Raw genomic sequence first — 18,665 nt, 5'->3', positions numbered from 1 at the left:
GGATTATTTCCTATTTAATATATCACGGGATACCCTTAATTAACCAAAGAAATATCAGATATATGATTCCAACATAAGTTCTGTTATCAATTCATGATAGACATCAGATAACAGAGGCCATCACGCAATTACTTAACAAACTCAGGATTATCTGAAAAATTGCACAAAAAAAAAAAAAAATCTCTTTGGATAAGCATCATGCCCTTACAAAATGTCCATGTATCACAGGATAAGGAAGAAGATGAGACAGCCGTTTGGTCGAGCTTTATAATTCACATGCCAAGGATGAATTGACGAGTCCGCCCAAGCTCCTCTAAAACTTGCAGTGTACTCTGAAATCCTCAAGCCGTGTATGCTGGTAATCAACAGAGAAGCGCTCAACAATGAACTAGATAAGTCTCAGTTCATACTCGCCAGCCATTGTGATGTATCGAACCCATGGAAGGGCCTGGTATCCACTCTTCTCAATGATCTTCAGGTACCGGACCTACAATGTTTGTAGTATTATTTGAGTATAATAACGGAGGCCTAATCTATTAGTACTTAGAATTACAATAATTAGCATACCTGTATTCCAGATACAGTAAAATATGGAATCTCAAACTTCACACGTATAGGCGCTTTTTTCTCAGGAGTGGCCTCTTCTGCAGTAATACTGGGAAGGCTAAATTCTGCCCTCAACATATACTCCTGAGCAAGTGGTTTTAGAAACAACTCAATTAAAGAAAAAAAAAAAAAAGCACAAAGACTGGATTCATCCTTCTAAATAGCAATAGATGTCTTTTATTGAAGAGTTTTAGCTCATACCTTGCCACCAGGAAAAGATTTTATTTTCCAGACCAGTGCATCATTTTCAGGTGCATATGCAGCAGAACCCATGGAAGTCCGCACGTTAGGATTGGTAGCATCTGAAGGTACAGGCAGCTCAATTTCTACATTTGTCGCAGTGCTGTATATGGTAATGAAATGAAGATGTTAAGTAATTGGGGCAGAGAGGTGTCACCGATGATTACAAAAATAAAAGATCACCTTCGCTCCTTGAACTGACTTCTTGCCTTCACCATGATCTCTATACGACTTCGTGAATGCCTCTCAACTTGAGCTTCTACCCAAATCAAAGGTTTTACCTAGAGGACCAGCAGTTACAAGTGTCACAGAAATGTAAGATAAGTTGAGGGGGAAAGATCCATAGTAAAAGCTCTAACTTTCATAAACAAACATCACAGAAAGGCGAAAAGCAAGAGGCCAACCTGAGTACTCAGTCTGTACGTCATCAGATCAAAAGACCCATCAGGTGGTATGAAGGAGATAGTTCTGTCGTTCTCAAATCGAGCCAAACGAACACACCTTCAAAGAAACAACATTATTAAACTCTGAATTGCATTTGGGACATGAATCTTGGTGGGATATGCAAGTCTGGTGGTTACAACACAGATGGAGAGAGCACATATCCACTTACTGATGGAACTTGATATCATCCAGATCTATGGCTTTCCCCTTTGTTGCTCGACCTTGAGCTTCCAAAAGTACCCTGTCATTTAGCCCAAGCTTACACTCGGGCATTCCACTGCATGGGCAACACATGAGTAGTCATTATGATATCTGATGTATATGATGTTTGTCAAGTATGATGCTGACTCCAACAGCAAATACTCTAAAAAGGATGGGAGAAGTATCTGATCGCTGATGCACTCATTTGCCTTGACAACAATGAGCATAAATTTCTAAACTAAACATAGTAAGGAAAGAAGTTGACAAACTTAAGCAAGTTTAAGACATTACATCAAGGATGTGAATATTTCTTAAGGAGTGAAATCATGTTATTTAATCAAAGCCTGATTGATATTAGTAAGGTCTCTCAATCAAAGTATTAGATTGTTGACTTTCAGTTGGTCCAAAAATTTCATGGCCATCAGCAGCAATATATTTCTAGTTTTCTACCCTGTGCACCTTTTTTGTACAAAAAAAAATCTCAACTAGTAGTTTCGCCAGAATGTTTGGATCACCACCCATATTCCTCATTTCAAACCCATTCATTTGACACTTGGGACCAGCTCGAACATCTAAGACAGAACTAATGGTAACAGCCAGATCAAACCAAGTTGGCCACAGTAAACATTAATCTTGACAAACTCATGACATCCACCAGTGACATTTACAGTTAAGGGTTTAGTACTTACGCAGTGCATTGAATATCTGAGACACCCCAAAAGTTAATGTAGTTTTTTTTTCTCTTACTTTCCCAAATACCTTATAGTTTTTTGTTTTAAAAAAAAAATTCTTTCCTTTATCTATTTATTTTACATCTTCTCAATTTGATAGCTTCATCTTGAACATCTGGTTCCAATTACCAGGCAGGCAAAACAGATACGAAGACCAAAGAACTACACCATGACCAGATCAGAAATTGATAGGCAAATAAAAATGAGCAATGTTTTATGTTTTTTCTTTTTCTTACTTCTTTCCTTTATCTATCTATAATGCACATTTTCAATTGGATAGTTTCCTCTAGAACTTCTGGTTCTAAGTACCGGGCAGGCAAAGAGCTATAATAACCAAAAAAATGAAGCCCTCTCTCAATCAAATAAGGAGAAGTATCCCATAAAAAATATTTCATCTTTTCTGAGATGGTTCTATCACGAAAAAAAAAGTCAGTGAAAATTCAATCACCAGATAAACAAGTTGTGAATACTTATAATTTCTCATCCTTCAACCCATCACATGACCATGGAACCCTCATCTTTTTAAGATGAATGTAAGACTGCACTATCGAAAAAAACTGATAAAATGGAAATATTTCCATAATTGCCCGTAGCATCCAAAAAAAATTGGTAGTTTATAGGTAATTAGAAAACTTTAATTGTCAAGCATGTCAATCACCTACCAGTCAAAATTGTCACCTAAGTTCATTCAAGAGGTAATGTCAACAAAAAGGCAGTTCCAGTTTTTGCTTAATTTACTCATCTACATGTAGAATCCAGCTTAGAAGAAATTGGGGACAATGTGAAGGCCATCAGAACTGATCTTCAATTCCACTAGGTTTCCAACTATAACAATAATGCCTCAATTTAATTTTAGAATGGACCAACTAGCATCAGCATTGTTATCTGACACTAAACTCACCCAACATGGGTATTCTAATCTTTTCAATTAACAGAAATATTGTAATCGTGGTCAAATTGTTTCTTGATCTAGCTTAGTTTATTTGACAAAAATGGTATTTCACTAGAGCGAGGGAGATAAAAACAAGGAAAACACTTAGTGGACCACTTTGTGAGGCGAGTCCCATGGGATGGATGACGCCGCATGCATTTTTCCTTGTCATGACATCCGCTAGGCCCATGAAAGACATTTAAATATCAATTTTGTGAACAAAGCTGATGTCACACTGATGGAAAGGTATGACACATCAGTAGTCCCATATGACTTGTCCCGTAAAATGAACCACTTAGCGTTGCTCCAAAGGATAAATACACTATAAGCAGTGCTATTGCTCCAAGAACTTTTGGGAGCAAAGTTTTATCGCTTTCAGAGAAAGTGAAAATAAAAGCAATTAACAGCAGAAGTTCTGTGCAAATGTTGTCTCTGGCATCAATCTCCATGTAATATTTTACTAATTTATAAAAAATTAAAAACACAAAAAGAACAACAGCACTAAATAGGCCCAAAATTATCACAGAGGTTTGTGTGATTAGTGTTGGAGATGTGTATTTCATAGTTCAAATAATCCACCATACAAATGAATACATAGAAATATGCTTCCATGGTAAAAACAGTAGTAAGTTTAAAAATTTATGAGAAAACTACATGGACGTATGAATCTATATTTATGCATCAGTAACCTAATTGTAAATATGGTACAAAGCAAAGCAAGTTAGTCCCGATACTGGTACCACCCAGTGAGGACTCAGGTTGGTATACTATCCGGACGGATCGAGATAGACCAAAACAAACATTAACAGCAGGAATCAAGAGGAAAAAAAGTGTTCCAAGCCAGACTGCCAAGTGTTTGGACACAATAGTTATGGTCCTTCCCAATCAATGCCGACCGTAATGGTTAGGACATCTTGGTCCATGAGAGAATTAATGTTCCGGGTGCATTCTGCATACTGATCTTTCATTGAAATGGGACAGTCCCAATAGAACACACTGAGACATATCAGGACCCAAATCCTTGGTACAAAGAGTAACAAACAGTAAGCAATTCACATAATGGTAGTAATGTTGGAAACCGTACTTTGGGTAACTACAATTTCTAACCTTGGTCAAATGTGGAGTAGCAATTTTAATAGCATTAGTGTCCAAGCTATTGTTCAATGCTTCAAATCCTTTAGAGTAAAGTAATAGGGGAAGAGTTTCAGATCACTTAAATATAAATAAGTTTTTTCAAAAAATGGTATAGCATGAGTTTAATATGAAACATATGTACTGCTATGTAACCCTTAGATGCACATTGATATAGCTGTTATACAGACTAGCACGGATCGTAAAAAGGTAAAGCCCCTGTACAATGCTCATGATCTATGAGAAAAGAGGGGGTTAACAAACTTCTGGAGCCAGAATTCCCAGTCAGATTCTCTCCTTTCCTCTCTATCTCATGAAACTTGGTCATGACTAAAGGATTTATATTTTACAAAGACTTTGGTGTTTCTTCTCTTTCTTCTATACCATTCTGGAGATGAGCCCAACACTCTTAGGAAAATACTGGGGGCTTGTTTAGTGTTTAACAAAGAGGTATATATGTTTCAGACAGAAAATAGAAATCTACTCTTTCTCTTGAATCACCATTGGCTGCGATTTCTCCTTTAACTGATTAAGAGTTTGATCTCTTACTAAGTTGCCTGCAAATCTGAAAAAAATTCAGATCTTACACCTTATATTAATGCCTAGGAGAAGGTAGGGGAAAAGCTTTAAACTTCATAAATATTTGCATGCTTTTCATTATTGCTTCTAGTTCTTGCACGTAAAGGCATTCTTTACTGCTCATTTTCTCTCATCATTTCTCACACATTTTGAAGTGAATATGATATCAAGTGCACAAGATAGAAAATTTACATACTAATAACATTTCCAAAAGAAATGCTCTATGGTTTTGAATATTATTCATGATAGTTATTTAACAATTTCACCAAAGATAAATCTCTTATCTTTCTCATTAAAAGGTTTAAAAGATAATACCGATAAAAGAAAAGTAAAATTGATAACCTATTAAAATTAGATTATAGTTGCATAACTAATCTGAGTTACTCGGTATGTTATCCCTGTTAACCAATCTTCCCTCTCACACACATAAGTTACAGAAAGTCAAGTCACCATGTTTTTTTCATGTTGTACTTTGTTGCTAGCATCACAAATGGGTGTAGGAGCGGGTAATGGTGGGTGGGTATCGAAGCAAGCATTTTAAAATACATTGGGTAACTAAGCACCTAGGAAGTGGGTGCCAGTCTAGGTTTCCAAATAGTTTCCAAAGGGGGTATGCTATACTGGAGAAGTGTCTTTTCACAATGCTACTAAGGCATTGCTAAACAGTTCGTTTCGTATTGGTTGAACTGCAAGTGGAATAAGATCATAAGGTTATATGTTTGGTACATAAATACTTTGGGTCATTGTGAAAAGTTAATTATTTAGCAATGAATTTACAATCAATTTCCCTTGCTCCCTTCTTTATGATTCATAAGCCTTATGCACTCAAAAATACTTTGAAAAAGATAGATGAGTGCGAAACGTTTTCAACATAGAGGTCTTGAAGTTTATGAATGAACCTCTATAAGTAGACAATGTAGAGATGTGATGATCACATTTAAAGAATAAAAGAAATTTATGAAAAAGGAAATTCAATAATGTTGTCAGGAAGCTTTTAACATAAATAAGCATGCAACAATGTAAGATCTACAAAGAAGCATCACCTAATATTTATTTAAGCAGCAATTAATTATGTAGTTGGGGCAGGGACTGAAGTAAGAAATTTTAACTACGAATGGTGTAGCAACTTCAAATAAAATGGGCAGTTACATTCTTTTTGGAGATCATAAAATATACATGTCTTTTCTGTTGATTCCTTAAGGAGGATAAGAGATGCAGCAATTGAATCTAGTAGATTCTTTTTTCCAATCAAAACTGATGTTAGAGAAGGGAAATAAGGAAATCAGATGCAGGGGTGAGGAGAGCAAAAGGTAAAAGAAGACACTTATCCAGATTTGAGCCACGTCATACTTAAGAATCTCGTTTCAACACCATTTGGTAGGCAACTACATGGCTATAATATCTCATGATGGATTTTCTTTCCAATCAGATTTGTGGGAAGAAGCGAAATGAGGCCAGTGGAGTATGGTAAAAAAAAGAAAAAACTAAGGAGAAAAGCATGACATGAAAACAATGAATCAGTTTTATCTACAGATTTGTTTCATTCTCAGATCTGAAGAAGTAATCCAAATACAACTATATTATAGATCAAGAAAGGAGAATCTAAAGATTTAACTAAAACCATCCCGAACATCCAATGGAAACTGCAAGAAATTTAGAACAACTAAATATTAATAAATATCCCATCTAAACTAAGACCATCATGTCCACAATCGGCTGAAATAAGGGTTTGATGACAGATATGCATTTCCTTTTCAATTCAGTTCTACCATATCTCATACGGTGGTATCAGATACTTAAAAGCAACACTAGAACTTGTAAACCCCAAACTTTAGTGTCTTTGTTTAATAATCATAAATCATAGAAATTAACGTAAGATATCTAAATTATTCTTTTGAAGCTTTTCCAATCATTTGTGCATAGTTTTTGAATTGTCAACAGCAGAAACTTTATCATTCTTATGCTTTCATGGCATTCCCGATCTTTGCTTGTAAATCACATCCCAAAAATCAAATATGAATATTGTAACAATGCTTTGCCACAAAATTAATTGCGTTTCACATCCCCAAGAACTTGCAACCAACAATCAGACGATGGAGGGATGACAGTAGGGAATGAATTTGCATAATACTGTCAAGAATTAGAGGATCTGGCACTTAAACATGCACCAATGCTAGATACTCCAACCAAATTTCATGTGACGTAGCTTTTTTCCTCTTTGGATCCTTCCAATAAATGATAGACTTGATTGGATAGCATAATTCATGATAGAGACCTTAATGATATTTGAAAACTGAAACATGTAGGAGCACCTAGAACTTCACCACATGCTTTAATAACAAATAAGAACATGACATCAGCAAAAGAAACAAACATACCAGAAAACAATTTGGACCTACTTCCGGCAGCGATAAAGCTAAAATCTCTTAATGGCCTGTAAGTCCTTGGTTATAGTTGCTTTACATGATGGAGCTACGCTTTCTCACCACAATCAACTTAGCTTAATTACTTCTTCATGCTGAACACATCTTGTTTCTCTTTCATATGTTGTAACTTTTACTGTCAAACATAAAAAATAAGATCTTCAATGCCAGAAAGGTTGGTTCCTCTAAGTAGAGAGTCAGATTTACATCCTCCTCTTCAAAGTTAGGCCTCTCTCTCTCTCTTTCTTCACTTGATAATACAAGTTCAAAACAGTGATGGATATCTCCATGTAAACAATGCTGAGTCCTTCAGACTGTTGATGGCTATAGATCAGCATTAGCTTTACATGGTTTTACAATTTTCTAGATTTCTATATTGTCCATTTATGATTCTTCATACATACCTGTTCTAAGAGGTCTCAATTTTTTTATTCCCCTTTTTATCCTTTTTCTTCACTCCATGACTATATTCTACATCGACAGATTATCAAGACCATATATTCGTAGCTTTCTACAGGTCATTTCTCTTTTACTTAAAAAAGAAACAAAGAAATAAAATCCTGCAGCTCATATCTTGTGGATATAATAGTGGTTCTGATTACAAATAATATCGATTCCCTTTAAGAGCTCATGGAGCTAAACATAAAAGAATATGGATTTTGGTTCCATGCTGCTAGATATTAATGGCGACGTAGATAAGTATTTTCAGTTTTATTTGCAGAAGGACACCATGGGGTATGAAAAGGTAGAGACTTAGAATTAAAATAATAGTAAGAGAGCAAGTTCCTGAGCCTGTAAATGAGTAGATTAATATGGAAGAGGGAAAGTGAAAAGATTTGCACCTCAGATATGTTCTCATTTTCAATGCCCCAACTACATCCGAGCGAATAATTTGTCCATTGCTGTTGACAAGAATATTTACACTTTCTACCACATCCAAGAACACCTGAGAGAACCAGAATTCATGTCTTTACAGTGTACATGCATCTAATCATCAATTCACCATACCCAAAAACTGGTAAGAAACAACCTACTTCATTTTTCTTGTACCGTATCCCTTCACTACGCCAAGACACTGCATTTGTCACAGCCATTGGAGGCCTCTGTGTAACTTCCATCCTGTATGCATCTGTCTTTATAAACTCACTAAGAATTTTAGCTTCTGTGTACTGTGGGTACCCAAAGTCCATCATTTCATCAAGTAACTCATACTGCATCAGTCATACAAAGAATCAGTGAATTATTATTATTATTATTATTATTATTATTATTATTATTATTATTATTATTATTATTATTATTATTATTATTATTATTATTTAATTATGCTTGCCATCTACAGCAATTTCCATACATTAAGGTTTAAGTCCGAGCGCCCCAGCAACAAAAACTCAAAATTTGCCAACTTACCACGACAACAAAATTATCTCTTAATGATTCCTCCTCCAACTCTTCAAAATAATGTTTAAACACCTGCACAATCAATGCTTCTTTTCTCAAAACGAAGTTTCCAACCACACAAATCATTGGAGGAATTTAAAGCAAAACAGAACACATCTACTTCCACCCATCTCTGTTTTCAAGAAAACAGCAGCTAATGCATCAAAATAATCACAAAGGCTACTCACATCAACAACACGGTGCAGAAACAGAAGAATGCTGGCGGCATTGCAGTTCTGCCTCGCGGCTGTCATAAGGAACACATTGTTGTGCTGTATGAACATGTACGTCACTCCATTATCGTACGCCACCGGAGAGTGGGACTCTGGATCCCCCTGCCATCACGAATACAGACCCACAATCACCCTTCTTCTCAAAACCCATCATTTCTTACTCTATGTAAGACTAAATAGGAAACCAATCCCGTATTTTATAATTTCATTACTAAACCAAAAATAGCAAAACCAATCTGAATCTACTCATCAGATAGCGGGGCGAAAATTGAGAGAGCAAAAGAAAAATAAAACCAGCCTAACAAAAAAACGAAAAGAGAAGCGCGGATCTAGATTTAAAGCTAACAGCACCACCGGGGGGGGAATCGGATCGGATCCACGGAGAGAGAGATGAGATTACCTCTTTCTCGATGAGCTTGGTGAAGAAGCGCTCGGCCTGGAGGGCAGAGACGTCGCCGCGGTAGTCCCGCCACACGAGGACCCGGCCCTTGATGTCGAGAAGGAACAGCGCGGAGACGGCGCCCGCCATGAATTAGGGTTCCGGGGATCAGATCCGGGTCGATCTTGCTTCTTGGACCTCACTCGCCATCCCCATAGATCTCTCCACTCTAGACCTCAAAAACAATTCTTCTTCTTCTTCGCCCAGCCCACCTTCCTCGCCTCTTCTACTTCGAATATCGAGGAGGAAGGGAGGGACCTTCTCTAGGGGGAGAGAGAGATTTGGTTTTGGTTAAGGTGAGAACTTCGATCAAAGGAACGATAGATGTCCGAAAGCCCTTTTCCTGCCGATCTCGCCCTTCCGGAGGTAGGAGGTGGGCCAGATACGAATAGGGGAAGCTCGATGCAACCCGTAGCCTCGGTATGCGAAAAATGGTCCACCGTAAGCTGGTGGGGTCCACCGGAGCACGCGGTGACTAATGATCTGGATGATCCAATCAAAGGATGCCACAGCATGACGGTAAATAAGTAAAAACCCAGTCTTTAGGACGCCGTCAAGCTGTCGTGCTCCCTCATGCTTCCTCAGTTGAGAAACAAGCTTGAGTTTAAGTCACCCCCAGCCTCCCACCAAAAAAAAAAAAAAAAACTGAGATTAAATTTCTGTTATCAAGTTTTGCTAGGTCCCAACAAATATTGTGGAGGATTTAATATTAACTTGTTTGGTACCTCTCAAATCTTTAGGGTTTTTGGAAGCACTTTCAATACAGAGTAGAAATGGAATCCAGGAATAGCAGAGATTTTGTTAAAATGATACCGTAACGTCAATCACCATGTTCACTAATGTGTAGAGAGGTGACAGCACAAAAAATAGCAATGATGCTAAAGATATCATAAATCTGTTTTTGAATCTATCCACAATTGTTTGCTTTCTTTCTTTCCTTTTTTTTTAAGAAAAGGAAGGGCAGAACCCACCATCTATCTGCAATTCGCGAGGGTTGTAGTTTGAGATTTGACCATTTATTTTAGCTCTATATTATATTTACTACATAAAAAATGTTTTGAAATGCACCTACAAAACTTATGTGGGACTGTTATTTTAGCAGCCTCATTATCAGTCAATCAACTCTGTTTGGTAATAAATTTGCAAAGTTGTGCAATTATTTCTTACAACATGGTAAAAATGTTTATGCGCACATGATGAAACCAATGCTGCATACTCTATCTAGATAGCAAGGTAAGAAAAAGGATATTTCAAAGAAGCAGACCATGTTTTGGAGCAAGCTTTGAAATATCTTTCTTTGTATTCTTTATTCATAAGTTTAGGGTGAAGATCATAATTGATTTTTTTTACTAGTAAAAGGAAACAGTGGTTTCTTATAGTTTCATTGTAAGTCATAGCATATATATTCACACCATTCATAAAGAATTTGAGGAAGACAAAAGGCATCGATGATGGTTAAATCAATGCTGGTTTAAGCTTGGGGCTTCATGCTACAATTGTAGATTTCTTTAATTGTTGCTGTTTCATTTCTTTTCTTGCATCACGGATGCAAAATCAGAGATGTCCTATTGTTGAATATGATAATCACGACTAAATCATTTATTTAGGAGATTAAGCAAAGGAACCAAGTATGGAAACCTTGCAAATGAGCTCTAAGGAGTGTAGATTTCTTTTCATGAGAAGGGGAGGGGACCTATCCATACTAGAATTATCCAAATTCAAATTCTTGGCGATGCACCACCCAAGACTGGAAACTGAAATCTCAGTTGCTAAGCAGAGGGTGTTGTCATTGAGATAGAATGATCCCAGCAGTAAGATCTGGATTTGTGAATTGTGAAGGTTGGTTTGGCTCGAGGATAATATGTGATTGCCTTTTTTTTTTCCTTCAAAAGATAGCGAGAAAGAGGGAGCAATATTAAAGGATTGAAGTAGGTGATATGAGATACAGAAAGATAACAGGACTTTTCTTCAATACTGAAGCTTGTGAGGAAGTGAACAAGGGAGAGATCAAAGGACGAAAGTTCAGAATCTAAAGATTGATGAAGAATGGAGTTATGAGTTTGAGAAGAATTGAAAAGGAGAAATTGAAATGTTACTCAAGTATGGAGGGAAGAAGGCCTCATGGTAGATTTGTTTCCTTACAGTATACTTCCTGCCCTGAATGATGATGTTATGGAACTTATCATGATAGATTTTTTTGTTAAGTTCAGGTACTACTAGTTTCTCTTGTCCCATGAAGGAGATTTGTTATATGTTTCTTGTTTTTTTGGATGGGTGGTGAAGTCCTTGACATTAAAGGTTCAAGCTTGCTAGTCCTTGAATTTGATATGTAAGCTATCGAAAAGGTCCGGGGTCCATTGTATTACTTTCAAATAGTGATTGTTGAATTCTTGGTGATGACATCAAGCGCAATTGCTTGTGCTTGCTCATGATGAGGCTGAGACTAGGTTTACATGGATTAGATTGGTGGAGGATATAAATTGTGATGCCACTTTTCAGTTTGCTCAGTAGATACGTAAAATGCTTTATTGGCAAGAGTATTATGCAAGATGGTCCATTTTTCATTTTTCTTTCCAAAGTTTGCTGTCTCGGTGCCAGATCCTATATCTGTACCTTCCTATTATAAATTTGGTATGTAGGACAATATGAGATAACAGGGCATACCGAATGTCAGTATGGTATGAAATTATGTATCGGTTCGATATCAGTATGGTACCGACTGACAAACCTTGCTTCCACTTACCGTAGCCAAATGCTTGCATAACAAACCTAGAAGGAAAGCTTGATGGGGTTCCTGATGTGCACTGGATTGATGCATCATAGATGAAATATGCCAATGATGTATGATGCATTTGCTGCTCCTAAATGATATAGGAGAAACAGCTAAATATTTGATTTGAGTTGATTAAGGATCAAATGTTGAATTTTGTTCTTTTTTGATGAAATTTTAATGGAAGAGAATAGAATATAAATTTTTTGGTGTGGAGTTGGAGCCCTGTCAACATAAAGGCACTCTTGTCTAACCTTCCTGAGCATGGCTGTGCTGTATTGCTACCGGTCTATAGTCATGCATATACATGCCGCATGAATTCTATGTCAAATAATTAGTTTTCATCAAAGAAGTTCTAAGGCAGAATCTCATCACACTGCATTCTAGGCTCATAGCCAAGTCTAGATGTATGTACCACGCACCTGCCCCCTGATATGGATTATTATATTGTTTTGATCCATTCAGTAGCTTCCTCTTCTAGTTTCACTTTTGTTCTTTCCTGTGATTAGTTTCAGTCTTTCAGATTTAATCAGTATTCTTATATATTTCAGTGAAAAAAAACAACAGTTCCCTATAAACCATTAATTGCTAGTTATAACTGCTTCTCGGGAATATTGTTGAAAGGAAAAGGAAACGAGAAGCAGTTTTCCCCTTTAAACAATGAAATCTTGTTGTTGTTGATGCAGTGCTTCATTTGATGTATGCCTCCTTCTTGCATTGGAAAATATGTCCTTGGTTGGTTAAATCTGTCCAGAGCTCTCATCCAGCTTACACAGTTTTCTGATTCATGGTGAAACTCCTTTTTTATAATACGTTACCGACTAAACTGACTGAAGATGAAAATTTATCTTGAAATTTGGGATCCTTGTTTGCTTACTTTTGGTATAATTTAAAATCCTGATTTTCTCATGAGTTGAGGAAAGCTGCTTTTTTTTTTGATGAAAATAAAAATTGCATTTGTCATCCGTTTGAAAATCCATCAGATGGCTTCTTCCAACACACATCCAATAAGATGTTCGATACCAAGAAAAAGCAATTGCATCTGTGCAACCTGTAGTTCAGAAAGAGCTTTAGCCTTTCCTTTAATATCTGAGACTATATTCTGGTTCTACTATATGATACTGTGACTTTGTAAATCCTTACTACTTATGTCATTATAACATTATCTTGGAAGACGTAGAAAATGGATACACTTCTATTTCAGCAGACTTAGCTTTATTTTTCCCAAAAAAATGATCAAAATAGTAATGATTAAGTTGGATCCATTAGCAGATCCGATCGCAAGGGACCAAATCTGTTACTCCGATTATGTAATTGAGCTTGTGTAAGTACGAAACATGAAACAATGGTTAGTCTTCAACAAAAATCACTGACTAATTAGCATGTCTACTTCTGTCTTAGAGTTAAAACGGGTCGTAGTGTTGCAGGCTTGCACAAAGAACAAACTACTTGCTGGAGGATGTGATAATGCTTTTTCAGCAAATATTTGGTATTCTTAGAAGAACAGTTTAAAAAACATGGATTCTTGCCATTTGTCTACTTCATCAGGTCCTGTGAACCACAAGAAGGATGGATTTTTGCAAAGAAAACTCTCTGCCCCACTTTCTCCCAGGGCCAGCAGGAGTGCACATATTACAAGGTGCACCATTGTCAATTTTTTTTTTTTTTTTGGTACAAACTGGCGGTCACACCAATTTGGAGTGAGAGCAGCCCAATAAATCAAGATACAAAAGGTCCCATAAGATTAGTCGGCAATCCCTATCCTGTATCCCGAGCCAGTCGCCAAAGTGGTAAGCCACAAAAGCTGCCACCCAGTCCGCTGCAGAGTTGGCCTCCCGGTAAATATGGTGAACTCTGACTGCAGCAGCGTGGTTAAGGGAGGTCCAGATATCCCAAATGAGAGGATAGCCTCCGGACCACCTATCACCATCCTGGAGCCAAGTGATGATAGTGGCAGAGTCAACCTCAAAAAAGATCCGTTTTGCATGAAACTGCTACCTAGCAAAAATGACACCTGCCCAGACAGCCTGAAGCTTCGCACCTGGGACAGAAGGCTCAAATAGGTGGGAGCCTCCAGCTACCAGAAGTCTACCATCAGAGCTGCGGATAACAAAGCCTGCTCTGCCTCTCTCGGCACTGATGTTACCATCGAAGTTAACCTTGACTAATCTCTAGGATGGGGGCTCCCAAGCGATGGAAAGAACCCTATGGATCACTGTTGGGGCAGCAAAGGAGCTCCAGGGGCTGGGGATGTCAAGGAACTGAGTGGCAGCATCAAAACGACAATACTCCTGGGCAAGACAGCAATGTCCAAAATACGATGAGTAGGAATCACCTCACCATCGAAGACGAGGCTATTCCTAAACAGTCAAATCTGATAAGCAATATAAACGATCCGCCTAATAACAGCAGCCAACCCATCAGTCATACTCTGACGAATTAGGCCAAAGAAGGAATCTAACCAGGGACCAGTGCTCGTCTCCCAAGGGTGACTGCCAGCCTATCTCCAAATGACCCTCGTCCTCACACAGCACAGAATATTATGCTCCACAGACTCATCCTCCACCCCATAAATCGGATAGGAGGTTTGAATTATCATGCCCCTATCCCTGAGAAGAGCTCGAGTAAGAAGCCGGTTCCAGGCCAGCTTCCAAAGAAAGATCCTCACCTGAGGATGGGTGGCAACCCTTCAGATCCAGGCACCCTTAATCGTCCTAGTAGGCGTCGGGCCATACAACCTGGTCAAAGGAACCGTAAGGCAACAAAAATGCTCCCAAACCCTCGTATCTTGAGTAGGAGATACAGGAACCAAAATGGCAAGGATCTGCTCCGTCAGGAGGCCTCTAAAAAATTGAATGATCTCCTCTCATCTTCAATCGGAGCTATCAGCAGTAATAAGGTCAGAAACTCTCATGTGGTCATCCATCTCAGTGCTAATAAGGGTCGACCAATGGAAGAGAGGCATGCTCGAAATTCAGGCATCCCGAGTTACCTCCATTGATCGTCCATCTCCAATCAAGCATCTGATGTGGTCCATGACATCGATCTACGGGCATAAATCTCCCTCTAGATGAAAGAGCAACTCCGACAAGCATGGATGGGGGACTTGAGGCTTCAGTCGCCATAGCGGGCCCTCATCACCCTGCTTCATAAACAATCCGGTTGAATCAAGAGCCTACCCACATGTCTCGCAATCAAGGCCTCCCTCCTTATCAATAATGAGTGGATCCCCAGACCACCATCCCGTACAGACTGGCAAACAACCTCCTAGGATAGAAGGTGAATGCGGTGACGATCATGGCTGGATCCCCACAAAAAGTGGCGAAACTGCTGCTCCAGCCCTCGAATACAAACAATCAGTACAATAGCATAAGCCAAGAGGTAAGTTAGAATAGAGCTCAGCATCGATCTCACCTAAGTCGTCCTGCCCATGAAGGATAGGGCATCAGCCTGCCAACTCTGAAGATGCTCCATGACCCGCTGCTCCAGGGGTCTACACTCTGCCCGCCGGAGGTGACAACCTGTAATCGAAACTCCAAGATAGGACAACATCCCAGTCTGCTCTCGGATCTCCAGGATCTGCAGTATCGTCGATCTGACATGGGGCCTTGTTCTTAGGCTGAAGAGGACCACAGACTTTTGATTGTTGATCAACTGGCCTGACAAGCGGCAATAAGCTCTAATAATGGAGGCAAAGTGCTCTGCATTCCAGGCCGAGGCATGTCCAATGAGGAGACAATCATCTGCAAAGAGGTGTGAGAGGGTCTGGGTACGAAGGGCAGGCCAATACGACTCCAGGACTGCCCCTGAATTATCGTTCTCAAAGTCCTAGATAATGCATTAGCACATAAAATGAACAGATATGGGGAGAGGGGGCAACCTTGATCGAGACCAACAAAGGAGAAAAAAAAACTCCGTCAGGGTGCCATTAATAAGAATAGCGAAATTGGGGCTCTCGATGCAATCTATGATTTAGTCAATCCATCTATCTCCAAACCCTGGCTCCTGGAGCATCTGCTAGAGAAAGGTCTAACACATCCGATCATAAGTCCGCTCCATATCCAACTTGATTGCCATGAGGTTGTGACGATATGGCGCTCTTTGAAGGTCGTACATAAACTCGTGGGCCAGCATAGCGTTGTTGCCAATAGATCGACCAGCAACAAAAGCATCCTGCTCTGGACTGATCAGACGAGGCACAGTGACTGTAGCTACCCTATCAAAATCTTCGCACACAGCTTGTAGAGGATGGTGCAGAGACAGATCAATCTGAAATGCTCCGATAGTGAAGCATCCAGCCGCTTCAGAATGAGGGTGATCAAGATCCACTTCCATGTCGCAGAAATGCCCTTGGACTCAAAGGCCGCCTACACTGCTTCTACCACCTCATCTCGAATGATCAGTCAGTATCGATGAAAGAACAGTGGAGGAAAACCATCAGGCCTTGGGGTCTTATCCTCACTAAGAGATCAGAGGGCCTCATGCACCTCCTCAGGAGAGACCGGATTGGTCAATAAAGTATTCTCTTGTACAGAGATAGAAAGTACCTACTAAGTACCTGGGATGGGACGGTCATCACCAAGCATCATCGTCCATCGATCCTTGAAGAAATAAAGAAGCTCAGCTCAGATCCCTCCACCGTCATTCACAACACTGCCATCACTCCTCCGCAATTGCCTGATCTGATTGGCGGACCTTCGGATCATAGTGGATTGATGAAAAAATCTAGTGTTTCGATCCTCCTTCCGAATTCACTGGACTCTAAGCTTCTGCCTCCATAAGATTTCCTGCTATCTGAGGAGGGAATGATGCTCCGAGAGGTTACTGTGAAGCTCTCCCATCTCAAGCTTAGGCAATCCACCGTCCAGATACTCCCTCTGCTGTAGCTCTACAATACCGGTCTCAACCTACTCAATCTGACAGAATATGTCGCCCACCTCCAAGTAGTTCCATTTGAGAAACTGTGTCGGGCCAACTCCAGTCTACAGGACATCCTGTACCTCGCATCCCCGTGGATCGGCAACCTCCACACCTCCCACATCAAGTCCCAAGATCTTGGATAATAGATCCAAAACTTCTCAAACCAGAATGGGGCTCTAAGCCGATCTAGGCCATCCGTCGAAATAAGAATGGGGCAATGGTCCGAGATAATCTTGAGCAAGTGCTGAACACAATACCCTAGATAATGCTAGCCCAATTAGCTGAAGCAAGAACTCGATCAATCTTCTTTCAAATGCGGGCTGACCCATGCCGATTGTTGCACTAAGTGAATCTGGGACCAATAAATTCAAGATCAATTAGCTTAGTGCTACTGATGAAATCCCTGAACTTTCAGGCCTCCACACTATCTCCCTGCTGCCTGCTGCCCCACTTCTTGTGGGGATCCATAATGCAGTTGAAGTCCTCAGCCACCAAAGAAGGCACCCCCTATGACAAGAGTCGAGAAATCTTCGCCTAGAGCATCCTCTGGTCCCTATGCTCGTGCTCGCATATACATCAAAAGGGAGCCAAGGCTCTCCAGACTATTCCGTGATGACAAGAACAACCTGCTGCTCACACCTATGAAAAGCATCCACTCTGACCAGTCCACAATGCCACATCACCAAAATACCATCCGAAAGACCTTAAGACTCCATGGCATAAGAGTACCAAGTCATGGGAATCCTCTGCTTGGCCCGAGCTAGCCCAGCCTCGGAGAGTCGAGTTTCACTTAGCATACAAATATTAGGACCATGCTGCTAGATCAATCGGCCGAAGGTTGATCGAAAGGAGGGCTTCCCTACCCCCCGACAGTTCCAGAGCAGAATCCTCATGGAGATGACTCAATAGGAAGGGGGCCAGCACTCGTACCCCCCTTAAACTGAGAGTCCACCTCCGCCACATCATCCATCAATCCCGCCCTCCTGGAGATCGTCTTCTCATCTTGGATGGCCTGCCTAAGTCTAGCCACAGTTACCTCATGAGAGGGGACTTCCATCGCAGTCTCCTGATGCCACTCCGCCTCCCCTACTATCGTTGGGCCACCATGCTCGCGGTGCCATCTTCAGGCTCCAGTAAGCCCTCTACCGCCTCCATCGGGGTAGTGGCCCCAAAGATAAAGATACCGGGACCCTGAGGAGCCACTGGCGCCTCTAGATCCACAGACGAAGAGATCACATCCTTCCCCTTCGCCTTATTCTTCTTGGTCCCATTTTTCTTGGAGCCCTCCGAGCCCAAGATCTAGCCTATGGGCTTCATTGGAGCCTGGTTCAACTTCGGCTCGTCGAGCCAAGCACGCTTGGCCTGGCCCACTTCCTGACCTGCTTGGCCCTTGACCCACTGGGATGGGCCCTCTGTATCCCATCCTGTGCTCCCATCCATGCTCGCAGGTCCCAAATCGGCCAACGGGCCGAAAGGATTCAAGCTTGGGTCCAAGACCCTCCCCCTGCCATCAGCACTCGTGTCCTCCTTCCCCATCACCGAACGTGACCGGCCAGGTGATCGTCGACGCACAATCT

The 18,665-nt window shown here is 40.2% G+C and overlaps 1 protein-coding gene across 1 annotated transcript; it reads right to left on the bottom strand.

The window, feature by feature from the left end:
- Positions 1-39: 39 nt before the first annotated feature.
- On the bottom strand, positions 40-9,773 carry LOC105046224 (AP-1 complex subunit mu-2). The gene is made up of 11 exons (XM_010924736.4): positions 9,360-9,773; positions 8,915-9,061; positions 8,697-8,759; positions 8,321-8,497; positions 8,129-8,232; positions 1,460-1,567; positions 1,251-1,347; positions 1,030-1,127; positions 808-949; positions 568-690; positions 40-487 (listed from the first exon to the last, which is right to left on the bottom strand). Exons 1-11 carry the CDS (start codon positions 9,486-9,488, stop codon positions 389-391), a joined length of 1,287 nt encoding a protein of 428 aa, XP_010923038.1. The 5' UTR covers positions 9,489-9,773; the 3' UTR covers positions 40-388.
- Positions 9,774-18,665: the final 8,892 nt, after the last annotated feature.

This window comes from Elaeis guineensis, chromosome 2, assembly GCF_000442705.2.
Source record: "Elaeis guineensis isolate ETL-2024a chromosome 2, EG11, whole genome shotgun sequence".
Lineage (NCBI taxonomy): Eukaryota > Viridiplantae > Streptophyta > Magnoliopsida > Arecales > Arecaceae > Elaeis > Elaeis guineensis.
This window is presented reverse-complemented; position numbering and strand designations above follow the sequence as displayed.